Here is a 21393-nt window from a genome sequence, read left to right on the forward strand (position 1 = left end):
GGCAGCTTTTAAGTGTTTTACCAGTTTTCAGAAGCTCTGAAAGCTGATAAAACACTTCATGCTGCTACACTTTATTTTTTCGTAAGTGATGGAACATGGAGCAGGTACAGCTCCATGCACCCCAAAGAATTATGACTCGGTCTCACCAGTCATCACCCTTCCATGTTTTCTCTTGAGGTGAATTTCATGGCATCCATGTCTTGAACACATACATTGGTTGTGATCAGAGACCTGATCATAATCTTCTACTTTAGGTATTATCTCCATACTTTGAGTCTGGCCTTTTGTATGACGTGCTAGAATAATGATCCTTGGTTTGGCTTCTGGTACTTGTTTAGCAGTGGTGTGTTCTGTTGGAGAATAGGACTGGTAGTGATTGTGAAAGGTTGATGACATAAAGATTATTTTTGGATTTAGCTTTTGACCCCAGTGGATTACAGCAATGTGATGAGCATTACTTGGAGTCACTATCTTTACACCTCGGTCTATTCCTTGGCTGCTGTGCGTCCCCAGCTCTGGTGTACAAACTTTGCCTTACCTGCTCGTAAGGCACTAACATTGTGGAACTGCCCTGTCCTGTTGGCCAGCAACCTTATCCCATCTGATAACAGCCATCTTCACCCTAAACTAAGGAAGTAAATCTTCTCTCGCCGTAACAGCCCCACAAGGACAATAAAAAAGAAGAAATTGCCCTACCTGCTCGTAAGGCACTAACATTGTGGAACTACCCTGTCCTGTTGGCCAGCAACCTTATCCCATCTCATAACAGCCATCTTCACCCTAAACTAAGGAAGTGAATCTTCTCTCGCCCTGAGTAACAGCCCCACAAAGACAATAAAAAAGAAGAAAGTATTTGTTATATAACTTCTGTCAATAAAAGCTACACTGTATAAACTATTGTAGGTTTTAAAGAAGATTTCCCTGCTAGGGAGGCCAGCAGCCCTAACCTTCCTATTTCTTCTTCTTAGCCCACTTCCCTCATACACCACTGTAAATACCTAATATCCCTTACGTCCTCCTCAAATTCCAAGGCCAGCTACCTCCTGAAGGAAACTATTGTAGCTATACAGCCTTTGGCCACTAAGTGACGCCCTATCCTAGGTATCTCATTCTGTCTTGAAATTCATCTTACAAGAATATAGCATTCCTTGCTTGTAAAGTTATAGTCCCACTTCATCCCTCTATCATCTTACTCTGCATCATTTCAGCTACCCTCCCCTATCCCTACGATCAAGGCTAACACCTCCTACCCTTTTCCACCTTCACTTACCTTAACCTCAGATCTCCACTGATTGTTCTAGGGCTCACTCCTTCTGTGGCTCTACCTGCTCCGTTCGCCCTGTGGGCTCGCTCTGCTCCCTTACCCTGCCCCCAATTCCCACCCACCCCTAGTACATCTACATTTATACACACTAACCACACACCCCTATCCATACAAGCAATTACATCACCCAACCCCTTAAAGTGCTACAACCCTCTTCCCACTAGTCTCTATCCATCTGCACCTATACCTCTATACTAACCTACATACAATTTCTTCTACAATGTCACCTAAAGGTACCCTTACACACTTTAAGCTCTTACTTCTACTATCAGTACTACCTATTTTAGTAGTACCCTACCTACTTACTTTCTATGAACACCTTAACTACTGTCAATTTCATAACCCCACAAAACAAACCTCCACACCAACACTTATCATCCCTCATAGTCATAATCAAACATCCCATCCACCAAAGTATTTATCAGCCAAATGTCATAGACTCACTCATATCACATACTACAGCCCTAAAGCTAGAAAACCTCTGAACCTTATATACAAAGCTTTACTTCTCAATCTAGCAATACAAGTCCACTCCCTAATTGATGGTGACATACACCCAAACACTGTCCCAAATATCTACAACTACCACACAGCTTACCACCCCAATTTCTACTAAAGCACATCTGATCACTAAACCCCCTAACTCTCTCCTAATAGCCCACCTCAATATTCGAAGAATTAATAATAAAGTTGCCCACCTACATGCCCTCATGGATGTACACTCATTCAACATCCTCTGTCTGTCTGAAACATGGCTTAAGCCAACAATACAAGACACCACTGTCATCCCCCCAGGTTATAGTATCCTCAGACTTGACCTTAATTACAAGAAAGGCGGAGGAGTAGCTATTTTATATAAATCTGAATTACAAGTTACTTCCATAGACTCTAAACCTCCTCTGACTATCAATGCAGAAATTCTCATCTCCAAAATTCAACTCAGCAAATGTAAATCCATTTACATCATCTGTATCTACCTTCCCCCAGGCAACAATATTGACACCTTAGAGGCTATCCTAAGTTGGCTATCCTCCACCTACCCACAAGAAACCATAATTTTTGGAGACTTTAACATAAACTGGAGGAGTTGCACATCTGAACAGCCAACTACCCATATCAACCTACATGGTTTCATGCAAACCATTACATCCCCCACTAGAACCAATAAACAGAATAGCAATGACAGCACCCTAGATTGAATTCTTACAAATAGTCATAACCAATCTTACAAAGTAGGGACACTCCCTGAAGATATAAGTGATCACTCTCTCACCTACTTGATTAGATATAAGACTGACATCCCAAACTGAACCATTTATAAGAAAATAAGGTCTACCAAAAATTTTAACCCTGACAGCCTTCAAAAAGAACACAAAGCTTGTGACTGGTCACCCTTGAAACACTTACCATTAGAAGATGCCATTAAATACTTTAACACTAAATTTTTAACCATACTGGATTGCCTTGCCTCAACACGAATTATAAGAACCAGGTCTAAACCAACCCCATGGCTCTCCAAAACTACCAAACAAAAAAACCCTCCAGAGAAACAAACTGTGGGCTAGCTGGTGCACAACCAAAAACCCAACAGATCAAATTAAGTTTAGACACTTAAGAAATGAAACTAAAAAAGCAATATTGTCTGATAAAAGAAACTTTTACTGTCAGCTCCAACAAACCCACCAAAATAAACCCCAAAAGTTCTGGTCTGGTATCGATAGACTGTTGCACCCAGGTCGCTCTATTACACCCACCCCCTCAGGCTCCAATCTCAACAGCCTTATCCAAATTGCGAATTCTTTTAACACTTTCTTCACAGACACCATTCAATCTTTGGCCAAACAGTTATCTCCTGACACTACACCTGCTTTTAATTTTATCCCTAATAGCCCCCCATTGTTTCGATTCAAACCAGTTCCTACATCCCTTATCTGCACCCTTATTCAGAAACTTAAACCCATGACCCTCTCTGCAGATCTACTACCTGCAGAATACCTGCAAAAAACCTCCAAAGCCATAGCCTACCCCATATCCATTCTCATTAACGGAACTATTTTGGAAGGTACTATTCCATCAATCTGGAAAATCTCACATATCATCCCCCTGCACAAAGGTGGGAATTACAAAGATTTTTCTAACTATAGGCCTATAGCGATACTATCCCCACTAGCAAAAATCATGAAGAAGTGCATTCATAAACAACTATTAAACCACCTACTGGAAAACAACCTACTAGCTACCTGCCAACATGGCTTCAGACCATTTCATAGCACCTCCTCTGCTCTCTTATCCTTCACTGACTGCATTAATAAATATCGTAATAAGAATATGCTATCCTCAGCCCTCTTCATTGATCTTTCAAAAGCCTTCGACATGGTTGATCACCAACTACTCATAAACACACTTAGAAACTTCTCACTGGATCCATTTGCTATACAATGGTTCCAATCCTGTTTAAATAACAGGCAACAGGCTGCATTATAGGAGAATAACCTGTCTTCCCATCTCCCAATTACCCTTGGCGTCCCTCAAGGCTCCATATTGGGTCCTCTCCTCTTTTCTATTTTTACTAACGACCTACCCTCTGTATTACCTCAAGCTGCCTGTATCCAATATGCAGATGATTCCACACACATATGCTCAGCCTCTTCACTATCACAACTTCAGTCCCTAACGCAAGATGTGTTTAGCACAGTAGAAAACTGGATTCTTCACCGTTGTCTCATCCTCAACCCAAACAAAACAAAAATGCTACTATTTACTACCAAACGCAGAGCCCCTCCACTGCATTTCACTGTTACATCTAGCAATGGTACTACAATTACTCCTGATTCCACCACAAAACTACTAGGAGTACTAATAGATAACAACCTCACCTTTGAACCCCATATTAACAACACTATAAAAACAGTAAACAAGAAACTAGGTTCCCTCTACAGGATCAAACCCTTTCTGACTCCACTAGCCAGGACCACTATTGCCCATACCCACTTAATCTCAACCCTACTGTATGCTTCCCCTATCTATAGAAAACTATGCAAAAGCAATCTGAACACGCTAGCCAGTTCCTACAATAATATTGCTAAATTTGCAACTGGTTCTACTTATAGAACCCATCATTGCAACAATCTTAATCAACTAGGATGGTTAGAATTGTCAAATCTTATTCTATTCAACCAACTAACTATTGCCCATAAGATACTGCATCATCTTACAAATACTCCAGTACTCACTAACTTAATCTCCCCCTACATTAACCTGAAGACCCTGCGCTCATCTAAAAAATTACTGGTAAACACAAATAAAACCAACAATCTGGCTGGAGACTCTCCGTTCTCTAACACAGTGGATAAAACCTGGAACTCCCTCCCAAATGACCTAACCTCCCTACCCTCAACTACCCTATTTAAAACCAAACTCAAACCATACATTAAATCCCACTGGCTGTGCCCCTGTGCTAACCCAGACTAACTACCTCCCATGTCACTAGACACTAATCTTCTCATCCACACAAACTCAATGATTTTTTACTAACAATATAGTGTGTTTAACTCATTTAGTTTAATAGAGCTCTGTTTCACGTACCTTATAAATTGTTTTATGTATATCCATACTTAATTTGCAAGTATGATTATGTTTTTTACTTACTCATAAGCCAAAATGTAATGTACTATTATTACTTGCCATTGTGTTTTTTTCCTTACTCATAAGCTAAAATGTAATGTACTATTATTACTTGCCAAATCATGGTAATGTACCTTTGTATTTGTTATTCTATTTTGTAGTATGGAGCTGTTCTCCCCGGGCCTCCACTGAAAATGGACATAAATTCAGTTGGACCAGCCCGGTCAACAAATGTAAAGTAAAATAAATAAACTATAGCAGCTGCACATGATTTCAGTGTCATCTTATTTGGGAGTGAGTGGAGAGAGTTTTAAGAACACCCTTTTCTTCCCAGTTTCTCATAATCTTCTCCCAGCAGTATGTCTGCATGTAGCAGCAGTAACATAACTGAGTCTTCAGGCATTCTGAAGTGAATTAATCATTTTGCATGTTGTGATCTGTTGTATTTATGAGATTGTGAAGTTAAGGGATAAAGCTGCTTGAGTGCTACAATCCCCTTGGACTGTTTACAATCTGCAATGGAACTGCCTTCAAAGTTTCTGACATCCACAACTGTAAATTCCCTTGGAGTGTAAAATCTGTGTGTGGTGCCTCTGTTGAGAAGCTTGGCATAATGATTACTGCTACTTGAAGTATAAAGTTCTGTGCTGCCTTGTTTCTTGCAGTTTGCCTACTGGCTGTCATAACCTTCAATTCACATTTGGATTTCCCAGTGAGTTCCAAAGGCTGTCTATCTGAGGAAATTGTCCAGAACCTTGACAGGAAGAATCCAGTTAGATTTATTTCTGTCTAGGTAGAAAATGAAGCTGTTTTATTCCAGTTTGCTGGCATGGGGAAGAGAGGGCTACTAAGCTGTCTATGAATCTACTTTGTGTAGCAGCTACTATGTCAGAACCTTGTTTAGAATAGAATGTTGCATGTAGGTGTAAAAGTTTGCTGTACTGTTAACATAAATTCATCTTTCAGGCATTTTTTTAACTGCAAAGTAACTTGTTTTGTAAGAACTGCATTTTTTTTCTGAACTTTTGTTGGTCAGCAAATATAATTTTTAAGTCAGAGAATTGATTTCAGTGACAGCTTTTTCACAAATCACTTTGTATATGACAGTGTCACTTTTATATAAAGTGTTGCCATTTCAGTTTTCTTCAGTGCTAATTTCTTCACCAAAGTGTTGGTCAGTGGCTGTAGCCTTGCAGGAGAATGATCTAGGTGTTTTCCTTTCTGAATGACTGGCTTCTGGTAACCCCAAAAACGTATTCCTTGGAAACATCCCTGTGGATGCTGACCTGGCCATGATCCCTGGGAAATAAACCATAAATTGTGGCTAGTCCTCTCTCTGCCTTCTGTTAAGATGCTAGTCTTTATAGGCATAGAAGTAGAGACTCTGTAGTGTCAGCTAGATAGTCTCCATTGTCAGTCATTCCTGCCCTATGCAAGGGCATAAGAGAGCATGACTGTAGTTCACTGGCTGAGATTGAAAAGCAGGGTCCATGCTCGGGATTGCCCTGTATCTTCTGGGCCGCAGTTTTCTTCTTGAGGTCTTTTGTATGCCTCAGGATGTGGGTGTTGCCATGTAGTGCAAGGTATCAGTGAGTATAGAACTACCACATGATCACAGGCTTTCATCTGCTCTCAGACCCCTGTTGATTGATCCTGGTGCAATAAGCTATCCCCATCAACTTTTTGGTTATTTCCTTTCTGTAACTGAACCTGTCACAGATTTAGATGACATATACCTCCTTTGCAGAGCAGTAAGCTCAGCCTAGACTCCCCAACAGTTCAAGGCATGCAAGTCCTCCCCTGAAGAGTGAGCTTTGGACATAAAACTGCATCTGGAGCTTCTTCTCATACAGTCAGACAAAGCAGTCCATCAAATGAAGCAAATAAGAGAGTATAATATTATATTGCGCTTTTAGGGAAGAGGTGCGTATCTGAAAGTGGGCTGTAGACAGGGGCACCACACTCTCTCAGCAATTCATATACAAAGGGAAACAAATGAGCTGGTGGACTGTATGGGGCACTTCCACAGTTCTTTACTGAAGCTGTGGATTCTGAGGCCATGCCTCTCGATAAGAGTGTTCAGGAAGTCTGGCACTCCAGTGATCATCCTTTTTTGTCAGCCTGAATACCATGATCCTACCCATCTTCTACTTTCAAAGGTTCAGGGTGAGATTTCAGTAGGTTCATTCAAACGCTGGAGAACCTTTCAGCAATTTTCATACCATTTTTACATCTCATTGCAAAGGTCAGGGAAGGATATCCAAAGCTCATTCTTGTACATTGGTTGCGGAGAAGGGCATGGTTTCTGGAACTCTGGGTCTGTGGTAATTCAACAAATCATCCTTGTCCTAGGAATAGATGCACTACACTTTTCATTTGCTCTCTGGATCCACATGAGATTTTTGCTAATGCAATGGAGTCCTGTATCTTACTGAATTCATTGACCAGAGTTTTGGATGATTATAGGAACTGGTCAAAAGCCACTTAATCTGTAGGACTATTGAACAGTTCTCTCATTGTGAGTGTGAGTGGATCATTGCCCTGTACTTTTCTTTTGGTCAGTTTACAGATGATCCTTGACTTATAGGTTCATAGGTTAGTACTAGGCTTACAGGCCATTTTAAGCCTAGCCAGTTTCCCTTTTGGTGCTCAAATTAAACTGGCCCATTTAGTGCTAGATTGACCCTAACATCCCATGGTTGATAATTATATATTACCCCTAAAGAGAGCAACTGGGATCATGCCATGAATAATTTGAGGGGACCTGTGCATGGGATAAAACATTTAGGAGCTGCCTCAACCCATTAGTAGTACAGGGAACAGTCTTGTGGTAAATTTTCTGATGTTCATCGTGTTACACTGCTGCAGTCATTACACTTGGGTTATCCTGCCGTCAGGTGGTTCCCCAGTTGGCCTGAGTTCCAAAGTCTTGGTCCGGCGTCGATTGCTGCCGCCTCCTCCCTGAAGTCAGTGCGACAGGGGTATATAAGATGCAGCCGACGCCATTTTCTTCAGTCTTTCTTGCTGCGCGGTGCCAGAAGCAGTTCGCAAGTGCCGGTCGGCCGACTCCTGAGATTTTCATTCTGAATCCAGAACCGAAGTCTTCTAAAAGAGCTAAGTACCCCGTTGGGGAAACTTTTTCTTGCCTCAGACCGATGTCAGTAAAAGTTAATAATTGTATTTCTTGTGGGAAGCAAATACCTCATAAGGATTTCCACTCCTATTGTATTCCATGCCTAGGCCCTGACCACGACGTCACTGGTTGTCGGTTTTGTGGCAAGTTTAACAAGCGCACTATTAAACATCGGTTTGATTTTGCCCGACATTATTTTGGCAGAAAATTCAATTACACCATGCCTTCGGCACTTCCGATGACCGCAATGCATAAAAAGTGCAAGGACAAGGACAGGCATCCGAGGCCCAAAACTGACGACGAGGCCTCTTCTAGGCCGGTCGCCGGTTTTCAGCGAGGTGCCTACGCAGCCCCTGACGACCGCTTCCACAGAACCACAGACCGCCTCCGACTCCCATGTGGAGCTGGCTGGGCCTTCGGACGCACTAGGATTTCAGCTTTCCGACCCTAACCCTACAGAGGGAACCGAAGTAGCTGAGCAATCCACAGCTACAGAGGGTATTTTCAGACCTACCCAGTTAACCATTAAACCCTCTGCTAAGTCTAAGCCCCCCTTAAAAGCAAAGAAACAGACACAACTCTCTCCAGGACAGGCTTCCATGCCTACGAAACAAATGCTAAAAATGGCCGAGGACCTTATCACCCTGATCAGGGGGTCCCATCCCCCTCCTGATAAAAGGTCCAGACAGGATGCAGACTATGAATCCTCTGACCAGGTGTGCATTTCCTCAGACTCTTCCTCGGACCTAGGATATTCTTTACCCTCTTATGAGGAGTCTGATGCTGAGGAATCAATTCCATCAGCCTCTCCACCTGAGGATTACTCCTTTGGGGAGACCTTGCATACCATGAGGGAACATTTCCATTGGGAAGGCCAGGATTACTCAGAATCCAAGAAAAGGCTCAGAGACTTCCTTTTATTGCCTCAACACAGACCCCTTGCTATCCCGCCAGTTTTAGATATTGTGGATGATGTGTACACTGAATCCATTTTAAACCCTGAATCCTTACCCCCAGCCCCAGTTAAACCTGATAGATATTACAGAGTCCCTGACTCTCACAAATTTCTGTACAAACGCCCTGTTGCTGACCCTGAAATTATTTCTCAGGGACCCAAAGGGATTAAGGCCTCATCAGCAAAAAACTCAGTTCCCTCTGAAAGAGATTCCAGAGCATTAGACCGATGGAGAAAGAAGGTATATACGTCTGCAACTTTAGCAATGAGGTCCTTGAATTGCCAGTTTCACATGCTAAAATATCAGCAATTTTTGATGTCTCAGTTGAAACAAAAGATGCTTCCAGATTCAGATCCTCCTAGCTTTAAAGAAATGCAGGATTTATTGCATGCAGCTGAACAAGTGGGAAAACATACCTTGCAATGTGGGTTTGATTCCTTAGAGGCCTCCTGTAGAGCAGCAGTTTCAGGCTCTGTCATTAGAAGGCATGCTTGGTTAAAAGAACATACGTTATCAGATCATGTTAAGGTCAAATTATTGGATGCACCTTTGCAGCGGGATGTGCTGTTTGGAGTTAAGGCAGAGGAGGTATTAAAGAAGATAGAGGATATGGCAAAATCTATGCAAATGGTGAAAGATTTCTTACAGGTTCAGCCTCCTTGTTTTAGCAGAAATTGGCCAACAAAGAATTGGTCCTTTCCAGTCACAGATAGACCTCAAAGGAGCAGATACAGACGTCCAAGAGGTAGAGGTCAGGCACAAGGCCCTTACAGGCCTCGACAATGGGGTACACCAGGCCAGAAAGAAGGGGAAGACAGGCCTCAACCTTATAAAAAGCAGCCTCAATGACTTTCCCCTGCAGCTGCCAAACAGCTCTCTCTTGGCAGCCCCCTTAGGAGGAAAACTGGCACTTTTCTATCACAACTGGCATTGCATCACCAAAGACAAATGGGTTCTCAACATTGTATCTCAAGGTTACAGGTTCCACTTTTCACATTCTGCCAAGGCTAAAAGGAATGCCAAATCTGCCATCAAATCAATGGGCAGAGGCTCAAAAACAAATTACAGCACTCATGGACATGAGAGCTATTCAAAATGTACCAGCACATGAACAAGGACAAGGATTTTACTCAAGACTTTTTCTGGTTCCCAGAAAGGACAAAGCCTGGAGACCCATTCTGGACCTTTATTCACTAAACACTTACCTGGATGTTCCGAAATTCAAGATGTTGACACTACAGCAGCTTTTTCCCATGCTGGGCAAGAAAGCTTGGCTCGTGACTTTGGACCTCAAAGAGGCATACCCGCATGTCCCTGTCAGACAAAACTGCAGAAGATACCTCAGATTTCTAGCTGGTTCAATGCACTATCAATTCTCTGCACTGCCCTTTGGCTTATCTACTGTGCCCAGGGTCTTCACAAAGTGCCTGGCACCAGTAATTGCATTTTGCAGGCAAAAAGGAATTCAAATTTTTCCATACCTGGACGACTGCCTGATTCAAGCAGAGAGCAAGGACATTCTACTAAAGCATCTGGCGTACGTAAAAAAGTTATTAAGTTGCCTGGGGTACACAGTAAACGAAAAGAAATCAAAACTAGTGCCCTCACAACAGATAATATTCCTGGGTGCCAGCTTGAACACAATGGCCCAGATGGCTTATCTCATGCCAGACAAGCAAGGACAACTGACTCAATATTTTAATTTAATGGCAACAAAGACCCAACTCCCTGCAAGAAAAATTCTGCAGGCCTTGGGCTTCATGGCATCTTGAATACTACTAATTCCGTATGCCAGACTGCATATGAGGAAACTGCAATGTTACCTAAAGAGTGTATGGTCTCAACACTGTCAAAGTTTGGAAACAGTTATACCACTAATTCCTTGCCTACAACAGGAGTTTCGATGGTGGGTACAAGCTTGTTACCTCTACAAGGGACAACCTTTCACTCAACCCACAGCCAGGCAAACACTGACAACAGATGCATTGGATTATGCCTGGGGAGCACACATGGCAAGAAAAGGTATCCAGGGCGAGTGGCCCACAGAGCAAAGACATCTCCACATCAATCAAACAGAGATGCTAGCTGTACAAAATGCTATTATAGCTTTCAAGGACCTGCTGCATCCAGGACAATTACTACTAAAGACAGACAACACCACAGTTATGTGGTACATAAACAAGCAAGGGGGCACACACCCCTACCCCCTCTGCAGACGAGCCATGACCTAGTGGAACACAGCTCTACCAAGTCCATTTGCAAGCACAATTCCTGCCAGGAGAGAAAAACATACTGGCAGACGACCTAAGCAGAAACATCATGGACCCACACGAATGGGAACTGAACTCACAAATATTCAGAATGGTAACACAAAAATGGTGGAGCCCGGACCAGACATAGATCTGTTTGCTTCCCCAAACAACTGCCAACTACAGAAATTCTGCACAAGGAGCTACCATCCACAGGCATGGAAAGTGGATGCCCTCTCATTCAGCTGGAAAAAACTACAAGTATACGCTCTCCCTCCTTTACCTCTCCTTCCAAAGGCACTCATAAAAGCCAAGATGATCCTGATTGCACCAGACTGGCCACGCCAGCACTGGTACCCAGTCTTAAAGAACTTAGCACAAGAACCACCCTGGATTTTGCCTCAAATCCCACAGTTGCTGACACAGCACAACAATCAGATACTTCACAGCCAGCTAAAGACCTTAAATCTAGTTGCATGGAAAATTCTTTAGTCAAGCAAGCAATGCCTCTCTCCAAAGCTGTATGGATGTCATTCTGGAGGCCAGAAGGCCTAGCACCAGAAAAGCATACTCGGATAAATGGAAGAGATTCTGTGCCTGGAACCAAGCGCACAGCCTTGACCCTCTTGTCCCAAACATTCCTCAGATACTTCAATACTTAACTGAGATGCTGGACAAGGGCCTCTCTCTTTCATCCATCAAGATCCACGCCTCAGCTATCTCTGCTCATTACAACACAAATCCACCAATTTTTTCTAATCCTTTGCTCAAACAGTACCTCAGAGGGGCTAAAAACATAAGACCGCCCTGTGGAGCACCTACACCAACTTGGGACCTCAACTTTATTTTGGAAAAATTAACTTTACCTCCTTTTGAGCCAGCTAACACAGCAGAATTAAAATACATCTCTTGGAAAACTGCTCTGCTACTGGCAATGACATCAGCATGTAAGAGTTTCAGAATTACAGGCACTAATGGCAGTGGAACCTTTCCTCATCTTCCACCAGGACAGGGTGTCTTTAAGAACTAACCCTACGTTTATGCCAAAGGTGGTATCAAGTGTGGCTCTAAACCAAACTATTCACTTGCCAACTTTTTATCCAAAACCACAGAACAAAGGGGAGAGACTACTACATTCTTTGGACATTCACAGGCAGTTATGCTTCTACTTGGACAAAACCAAAGCTTTCAGAAAATCTGAGCAATTATTGGTAGCATACGCCACAGGAGCACATGAAAAAGCCATTTCAAAGCAGACTCTTTCAAAATGGATAGGACGCTGTATATGTTTCTGCTATACCCACCATGGGAAACCTGTACCTAGCAGCATTACATCTCATTCCACCAGGGCAACAGCCACTTCAACTGCCTACCTCAGAGGAGTACCTACCAAGGATATTTTGGAAGCAGCAACATGGAGTTCTGTGCATACCTTCACCAAACATTACCATTTGCCTTTATACTCCAAATCCAGAGCTGGCTTCACCACTGCTGTCCTACAGAGCCTTATAGCCACCCCTAATGCCTTATAGATCCAGCCTCCCTACCTCAGCTTTGGGATTCCACCCAAGTGTAATGACTGCAGCAGTGTAACACGATGAACATAGTACAGTTTTGTAGCTACCATAAATGTAGATGTTCGAGTGTAAACACTGCTGCAGTCCAGATTACCCTCCCTCCTTCCCCTCTTACTTTCTGGTACTTACCTAGGTCATCTACCCTTTATAACCTATGGGGAGTATTTGCTGGTAAATAAAAATTGTTGTTTGCTTTTTATTTGTATATTTTACTAGCAATTTGAATTGCCTATTTATTTGGGGGCACCTGACATCTGGGGCAAGAAAAACTGAAGAAAATGGCGTCGGCTGCATCTTATATACCCCTGTCACACTGACGTCAGGGAGGAGGCGACAGCAACTGACACCGGACCAAGACTTTGGAACTCAGGCCGACTGGGGGAACCCCCTGACGGCAGGATAGCCGAAGTGTAATGACTGCAGCAGTGTTTACACTCGAACATCTACATTTATGGTAGGTACAAAACTGTACTTTTCCCATCTATAGATTCAAGTTGTGCTTAAATATACACAGGGATGAGTTTTGATCTGATGTCATTTTCATTCATTCCTCAAAAGTGGGTTCAGATCCGAGCCTCTGATCTGACTCAGCCACTTTTTTCCAGCTCGTGGAACAGTGAAACTCTTGAGCTCCTCCCTTATCCACAATGCACTAGTCCCCTACCATACTTCAGATCTCGTTGGCCACCTTTGCTTACAGACATGACCACTGTTAGCTCTCAAGCAGTAGCAACTTTTTTTGTGAGTAAAAGTAGAAATTTGTATGCTTATATTTTTACTGTTCTCTTGGTAAAAGGTTTTCTTTATAATCCTCCCTTGCCTTTCCTACACTTTAGTGTATTTCTGAAATGTCATAATTGGCATTTCCTTTTTATACCTTTGAGTTAAATCCTTCTATTACCATTATTGGTAATACTTTCTCTTTATCTTTCATTAGCTATTTATTGAAAAAATATAATATTCCTTTTCAATAGACATGGCTGAGAAACCCTCTGGTTTTAAAAAATGTATGGCCTGTGGCCAAAAAATTCTGTTAGCAGATGCACATGCTATGTGCATTTATTGTTTAGGCCTGCCCATTTGAATCTGCCTGTGATATTTGTAAGGCCTTTAATTCTGTGCTCAATAAGGGCCCTAGGGTTAAACTCATTTTGAGAGGATTACTCTCTTCAAAATCCTTTGATACAGCATCTGTGTCTCAAACCCCTAAGAAATATGACAAAAAAAGAGGCTAAAAAGCATTCTCTGGATCCTACAAGTTCTTCAGCTCTGGGTTCAGAACTGCCTCTAAAATTTCAAAACCTTCAGATCCAAAGATGAAATCTCCCAGTCCAGCTACTTTGGATAAAAAAAACTATGAGTAAAACTTTGGATTTGATCCCTTTGGACCCGAGGAAGCATAAGGATAAGTTACCCTAGATCTGATTTCCTCCAGGCCTGGATCCAGTATCTTCTAGTCTCTCATCTCCTTTTCTGGAAAGGCATCACCATTATAGGGCTTCATCAATAGTTGCTGCTTCTTGTTCCTTCGGAAGTTTGACAGAAGCAGATGTGGACAGGATTGTGACGACCCACCACTGGACCGGTAATCAAATAGCCTCAATCCTCACCACTGGCACCAGTGGGGGAAGTACACTGGGAGGATGACAAGTACACACATAGTATTTCCAGATGCAGCTTCTCCGTATCAAGTGCAATTTCCATTAAGAGGACACAGAGACCACAGTCAGTCCGGGGCTGGTTTCTCCCTCTTCCTCCAGTTCTCCAATAAGACTCCCCACTGGCACAGCTGTAGAGTTGAGATCTCGGTTCAGTGACCAAGCCAAGACCTCCAGCTCCCTCTGTCCAAACAGTACTTCGTGTCTTTGCCCAAGTAGCTGACACACACACACACACACACACACACACACACACACACACACACACACACACACACACACACCCCTGAGAAAGGCTGGCACAGGTTTACTGGCTATGCCCCCTTCTGCCCAGACTATAAGGTAGTTTTCACTGCCACCAGTCTCTCCTGCCAGCCACCTTAAAGCTCTTCCAAGGGTACCCAATATACTGAGTGATATTAATATTAATGCAGATGATAGTTTGACCAAGAGCAAGGCTATTATGAGTGGCCCACACAGTGTCACCAAATAAATATGCAAGTACTCTCAAAAGTTAAATATCTCTACACAGATCAGCCACAAAAGAACAAGACCATACTAATTATGTATTCACAGTGACATCAGCGTTAAAACCACAGGAAATATTTAAAATAACATTGCAGTATAGGCTCACAGAAATAAAGAAAAAACAAAATCTAAACTAAGCTTTGCTATATTCCTGACTGCATCTAAGAGAATTATACTATTCCCTAGTAACTTACTATTAGAGCAAGGCAGATGTGGCAAATATTTTTTGTTGTTGTTAGGCCCAAGACAAAATTCTCTGTCTCACTAAGAGACTTCTCAAGTTAATATCTAAAATATTACTACTGGGATAGCTTGCTGAATGGCATCATTTCTTGTCGTCTGACTTCTAGTTACCATGTGAAACCCCATTGCTGAAGCTGGCATTACTTAGCACCTACCTTTAGAAATACCCATACAAGAGCTTTTGCTCAGATCTTGGCAGGTGCTGGAAGTCATAAAACAATTGTATTCTTCCATGCTTTCAGAGGTAGTAATTAGGAATTAGAAACAGTACAGAAAGCTTCCTAGTACAGACTGTGTCTCTAGCTGTACTGAAAACTTGAGAGGTAGCCTCTTTATTGCATAGTCTATAAAGTAATTTAATTATAGATATTTTTCTAAAGTTTGCTGGACTGAAGTTAACCTCCTGTATTACAGTTTCCACTGTTAAAATATACATTTAAACATTTACAATAGTGCATGTACATTTCTGTTCCCTTCCAGTAGGGGACACTATGGATACATGTTAAACACAGCACTTTACAAATACCTTTTCAACACAAACATCTGTACAGAGTTGTTTGATATTCACATGATATACAGTTCTAATACATTTGTAACAAAAGCATCTTGTATGATACACAGTTCTAATGCATTTGTACCAACAGCATCTTGTATAAATTAGTTTGATATTCACAAATGACATATAATCATTTACAAAATTCCAGCTAGCTGTGCTAGCAGTACCTCCTTTCATTACAAGGATGATGAGGAAATTCCTTTTCGACACCTATTTTGTCTCCTTCTCCAGTCCGACCTTTGGTATCAGAGCAGTTGGATCCAAGAATTCCGGGTCAGTCCGTATCAGATGCAAAGATCATTGTATCTTCTACACAGATACAGTCTCTAAGTGCACCAGCTTCAAGCATGTCAGAGCTGGATGACTCTTTGAGCCGTAGTGTCACCACTGGATCCGAGGTGTTGGAGTCTACTCTGAGGTTGTCAGAGCCATCTCTGCCCCTCGAAACCTCTGTGCTGGACATCTGTGCTCCAGCCCCTGCTGTGAGTGGTTTGCCTTTAGGTTGGAAGGAACCAAAACTCCAGAAGCATGTCTTTTCAGAGCAGTCGGTCTCTTTCTCTCTGAGGCATTCTGCTTTTGAGGTTGCCCTTTTTACTGTGTTTATAAGGGAATTTCCTAATTTAGTCTGCTTAGAGTTTTAAGTTTAGTAATTCATGAAAATATTATTTCTGTTTTCTCTTGCGGTTCTGAGGTCTAAAGAGAAAATTAGCACTCTTTTCTTCAGGATTGAATAATTTGTCTCCTTTCCATTGTGCATCTTCATTGTTTATCACTAGGATTTGAGTAGATGTTATGACACACTGATGCTGCTAGTGTCTGTTGCTTGTATATTGTTGGTGAATCATTTATTGAGCTAATTGACTTTAATCTGTTTAAACAAGATTTTAAAAGCCTTTTCATTGCATGTGTATTTACTATGTTTTGTCCTTATTTAGGATGCAGTTATGAAAATCACAGAATTACAGAAACAGTTGGACGACTGCCAAAACAACCACCTCAAAGAGGCACAGTCACTCAGCAAGGAATTGGAGTTCACATATTCCAAACACAAGGAAGAAGTAGCAGAGTTTGAAAGAGTTGTGCACAGATATGAAGAAGAAAAAAGAAATTTAGTAGCTGAGCTTGAGCAACAAAAGAGCCATCAAGATATTGAACAGAGGCATCAGGAAGAAGAAAAACAACTGAAGGAACATATTTTACAGCTGAAAAAGAAGTTTGAGGATTTTGCCGAGGAAAAAGAGCTAGAAATTAAGAGACTACAAGAAATTAATGAATCTGCTTTAGCTGACTCACAGAATGAAGCTCGGAGATTTTGTGAAGAGCTAAATAAAATGAAGTCTGCACATCTAGAAGAGGTGTCAAGACTGACAAATCAGATTGACATCCTTACTGTGGAATGTGAAAAAGAGCGGAATGAGCATGATCAGCTGATTCAGCACTTTAAGGAAGAACAGCTAACAAGTGAAAAACAGCTTCAGGATGATTTACAAGATGCTAAAGAAAAATATGAACAGGAGTTAGTCAAGCTTAAAGAGCAGCTGAGAGAGTCTGAAGGAAAAAAAGCCAAATGCGTTCAAGTTCAGTTAAATAAATCTGTGTCAGGTGGAAAAAAGGGGACTCGCATTGATAGTGCTTTCAAGGAATTAGAATCTCAGCATAAAATGCTAAAAGATGAGCTCAAGTTTTTGAATAATGTTAAGGTAAACCTAGAGCAGGAAGTGCAGCAGATGAAGGCTGAACTTTTTCGTGAGCGAGAAGTACTGGAGTTTAAGATCAAGGAGATGGAGCAAATTAAGGCAGATTTCTTTCATGAACGAGAAGAGTTAGAATTTAAAATCAATGAATTACAGCTATCAAAAGAGGATTATGTCACTTTGTTGGCCAAAATGAAAGCAGAACTCCAAAGTACTGCTGAGCAATATGAGATGACAGTAAGTCAACATTCACAAGAACTGCAGCTTTTGAAACAAAGCCATAAAGAGGAGATTGCAGCACTAAGAAAAAGCTTACTGCAAGTTTCTGAAAAAGAGAAGCAAGAGACTTCTTTAGAAATAGATGTGCTAAAACAGCAGTGTGAGAAGCTTTTGCAAGAGAAGGAAGAAGCAGTGTCTAATTATGAGAGTATAAGAGTAACATTAGAAACCCTAGAGGCTGAACTTAATGTGTCTGCAGAAAATATCAAGCATGAGTTTAGAATCATGAAAGAGCAGCAAGCTTCAGAAATCTTTGAAATGCAACAAAAATTGAGATCTGCTTTAAAAGAAAAGGACAATCTGCTTGAGACTGTAAGTAAATTGCATGCAGAAGCAGAGCAGGCAGCATTTCGAGAGGATCAACTTATAGAGCTCAAACAAACAGTAAAGGAATTGCAAGAAAAGAATAATGAAATGAAAAATTCAGTTAATCAGAAAAATGCTGCCTTAAGAGATATGGAGGAGAAGATTACTCTGCATTGTGCTGAAAGGGATGATGCCTTAGCTAAATTAAATGAGTCTGATGAGAGTATTAGTAAACTAAGAGAGCTATACGAGAACGAGAAAGCAAATAGTGCTGAACTTCTTCAACAGATAGAAAAGCTTAATAAGATTAATACTGAACTGAAAGAAACACTGATCCAGTCTTCTGAAGTTCAGCAGTCCATTGCAGAAGATAATTTTAATGTCCAGAAAATGGAGGAACTGCAAAGTAATTTGAATCTTGCTTTGTGTGACCGAGAAAAACTATCCTCTGAAATAAACATTTTACATGAAAAAATGTCAGAACTCCATGAAAGAAATGCTAAGATACAAAAAGACGTAATAGTGACACAGTGTGACAGTGAAAGTATGGATGCTGTCAGAGAAAAGCTGGATAGTCTAGAATGTGAAATGCAGTCTATATCTGAAGAAAGGGATAATACAAGAAAACTAGTTGAAGACCAACAACAGAAAATGTCAGATTTCAAGACTCATATTTGTGCTGTTCTTAGACAGGAAGGCTATGTATCTGCAGACGTTGCTGCTGGAGAAACCTTAGAAGATGTTATTGAGATCTTGAAGGCCTCTTTATCAAAATGTAATAGCAATACTATTGAACTGAAGCAAAGACTGGCTTATTTATCTGAACAAATTCTTGAAGCTGCTACAGAGAAAGATCAGAGTTGTCAAAAACTAGATGCCCTACAGATTAAACTGGATATTTCTTTGCATGAAAAAAAAGATTTGTTCTGTAAATTAAAGATTTTGTATGAAGAAATATTGCAGTTTCGTAAACAAATTTTCAGTCTTCAGGAGGACATGAAGATCATGCAATCTGAATGTCAGAGGCTGGTTGTTGATATCATAGCAAAAGTAGCAGATATGGAAAGGAATTTACAGGATGATTTTGAAGAAAAGGAAAGTACAAGGAAACAGGTTAATGGGCTGCAGCAAAAAATGTTTCTTATCCAAACTCAGCTGTGTGGTATTCTAGAACTTGAAGGATTTATGCCTACAGAGGAAGCTGCTAGTCAGTCCCTAGAAAGTGTTCTTGAGACCGTGAAAACATCATTAGTAAAATTAAGGAAGGAAATTCAGAGTATCTCAATGACCACTGATAAAAGAGTTTTACAACTTCAGGAGGAAGTTGAACAGCTGCAGAAGGAAAATGCCAATCAGCATGTTGAACGTGATTCTGTAATAGATGAACTGAAGAGAGAGAGGGATCTACTGAAAGTTAGGTTGGAAGAACTTTTGGTAGAAAAGGAGGCCTTGCAAACAAACTTACTAGAAATGAAAAGCAGTAATGAGAAAACACAGCTTTTGAACCAAGAATTGCTTGTCCGTATTGATGACATTTCAAAAGATCTTGACTGTGCTATTAAAAAAAGTGAAGAGTCTACAAAGTATGCAGATGAAATTAAGGAAGAATGCCATAATCTTGAAGACATTCTAAAGCAGAGAGAATCTGATCTTTCAGATTTGACAGCTGAACTTGATAAGTTAAAGGTATTTTTTTCCTTTACTTCTTTATGCAAATAACCATGACTGGCTTATAAATTTGAAGCAGAAGAAAGTTAAAGGCACACGTGTTTGCATTGGAACCAGGGAAGCAACATATTCTTGTCATGTATTTATTTTCCAGTCTGCTTTTAGACATCCTGTTTCTTTTCTATTATGTAATATATGTGTGTGTGTGTGTGTGTGTATAGCACTGATTTGTATCAGGAAGTCAATGAATGTTTCTCATGATTCATTGCCCTTTGTGTCATCGGTATCTTTACTGATTTGAGTCAGATTAACAGGCTTCCTTGGGGAAGCAAGTCATGACTCTAAGGAGTTTACATTGGCTCAGATTGTTTATGAGCTTGCAAGCACATTTGTTAAAAAGCAAATTCAGAAAACTAGAAAATAGAAAACGAGAGGAAAAAGTAAAGTCCTGACACCACTGAATGTTCCCCAAAAAACAATTTATTATATGTATTTGTTAACAGGTAAACCCACTTGGGAAATGCCTCTTTTCAGGGGCAGTCTGTGATGATTGTCTTGGTAATTGACATGCTCAAGGTCACCCTATAGGAAAATCAAGGCTGAGGAACTTGTCCCAGTACTGCAGATCAGAGGTCACTAGCCATTCATAGTTTTGTATCACTGCACTAATCTACCAGAAATTACCAGTAAAAGAAACAATTTCCATGATAGAATCAGTGTATAGTTTCTATGTTAAAGAGGAATTCCCAGTACAATCATATGTGCCTTTTTGTTAAAACTGAATTAAAATGACTACAGATCTTTCCATAATACCATCATCTGTAGTGGGAATGCCACTTTTCAAGTCAAGCATAGTAAGAGTCTGCCAGTATTTCACACAGGAATAATTTAAGATGATATAGGAGGTCACATAGATTCAGAGAGATCTGCATTAGTCCCCTTTATTGACTGATGCACACTGCTCTTGCCTCTGGTCTCCTGTTTTTGTGTGTCTGTGTTAGTCTGTGTTAGTCTGTGTTAGTCTGTGTGTGTCTGTGTGTGTCTGTGTGTGTCTGTGTTAGTCTGTGTGTGTCTGTGTGTGTCTGTGTGTGTCTGTGTGTGTCTGTGTGTGTGTCTGTGTGTGTATCTGTGTGTGTATCTGTGTGTGTATCTGTGTGTGTATCTGTGTGTATCTGTGTGTGTGTGTGTGTATCTGTGTGTGTGTGTGTGTGTGTGTGTGTATCTGTGTGTATCTGTGTGTGTGTGTGTGTGTATCTGTGTGTGTGTCTGTGTCTGTGTCTGTGTCTGTCTGTGTCTGTCTGTGTGTGTGTCTGTGTAAGCTTACTCAAGACCTTGCCTGCCTTCACCTAGTTGACCCATTCTAGATGTGTTCTGGGACTAGGCAAGATCCCTACTGCTCATGTCTGGGGCCCCTAGCAGAATTTGGGCAATAGGGAACAGGTCAGTTTGTTGGTCTTAAGGGATGGCCTACCCTCTCTCAATAGGAGTGCCACCTTGACAGCTCCCTGAGCTGTTACTACCTGTCAGAGAAGGGAGCTTCTGCATTTTAGTTTCTTCTCGGCTACTTAGTGCAAATACGCCATAGTAGTGTGAACTTG

At 41.2% G+C, this 21393-nt stretch overlaps 1 protein-coding gene across 1 annotated transcript in view; it reads left to right on the top strand.

Moving 5' to 3' along the window:
- Positions 1-21393, top strand: part of GCC2 (GRIP and coiled-coil domain containing 2) — a 1443709-nt gene that overhangs the window by 122089 nt on the left and 1300227 nt on the right. The window contains exon 6 of the mRNA XM_044070984.1: positions 16784-19813. Coding sequence (XP_043926919.1) covers positions 16784-19813 — 3030 coding nt within the window. The remainder of the gene's footprint in view (positions 1-16783; positions 19814-21393) is intronic.

The sequence above is a fragment of the Protopterus annectens genome, chromosome 5.part0 (assembly GCF_019279795.1).
Source record: "Protopterus annectens isolate FY-2018-M chromosome 5.part0, PAN1.0, whole genome shotgun sequence".
In the NCBI taxonomy this organism is placed as follows: Eukaryota; Metazoa; Chordata; order Ceratodontiformes; family Protopteridae; genus Protopterus; species Protopterus annectens.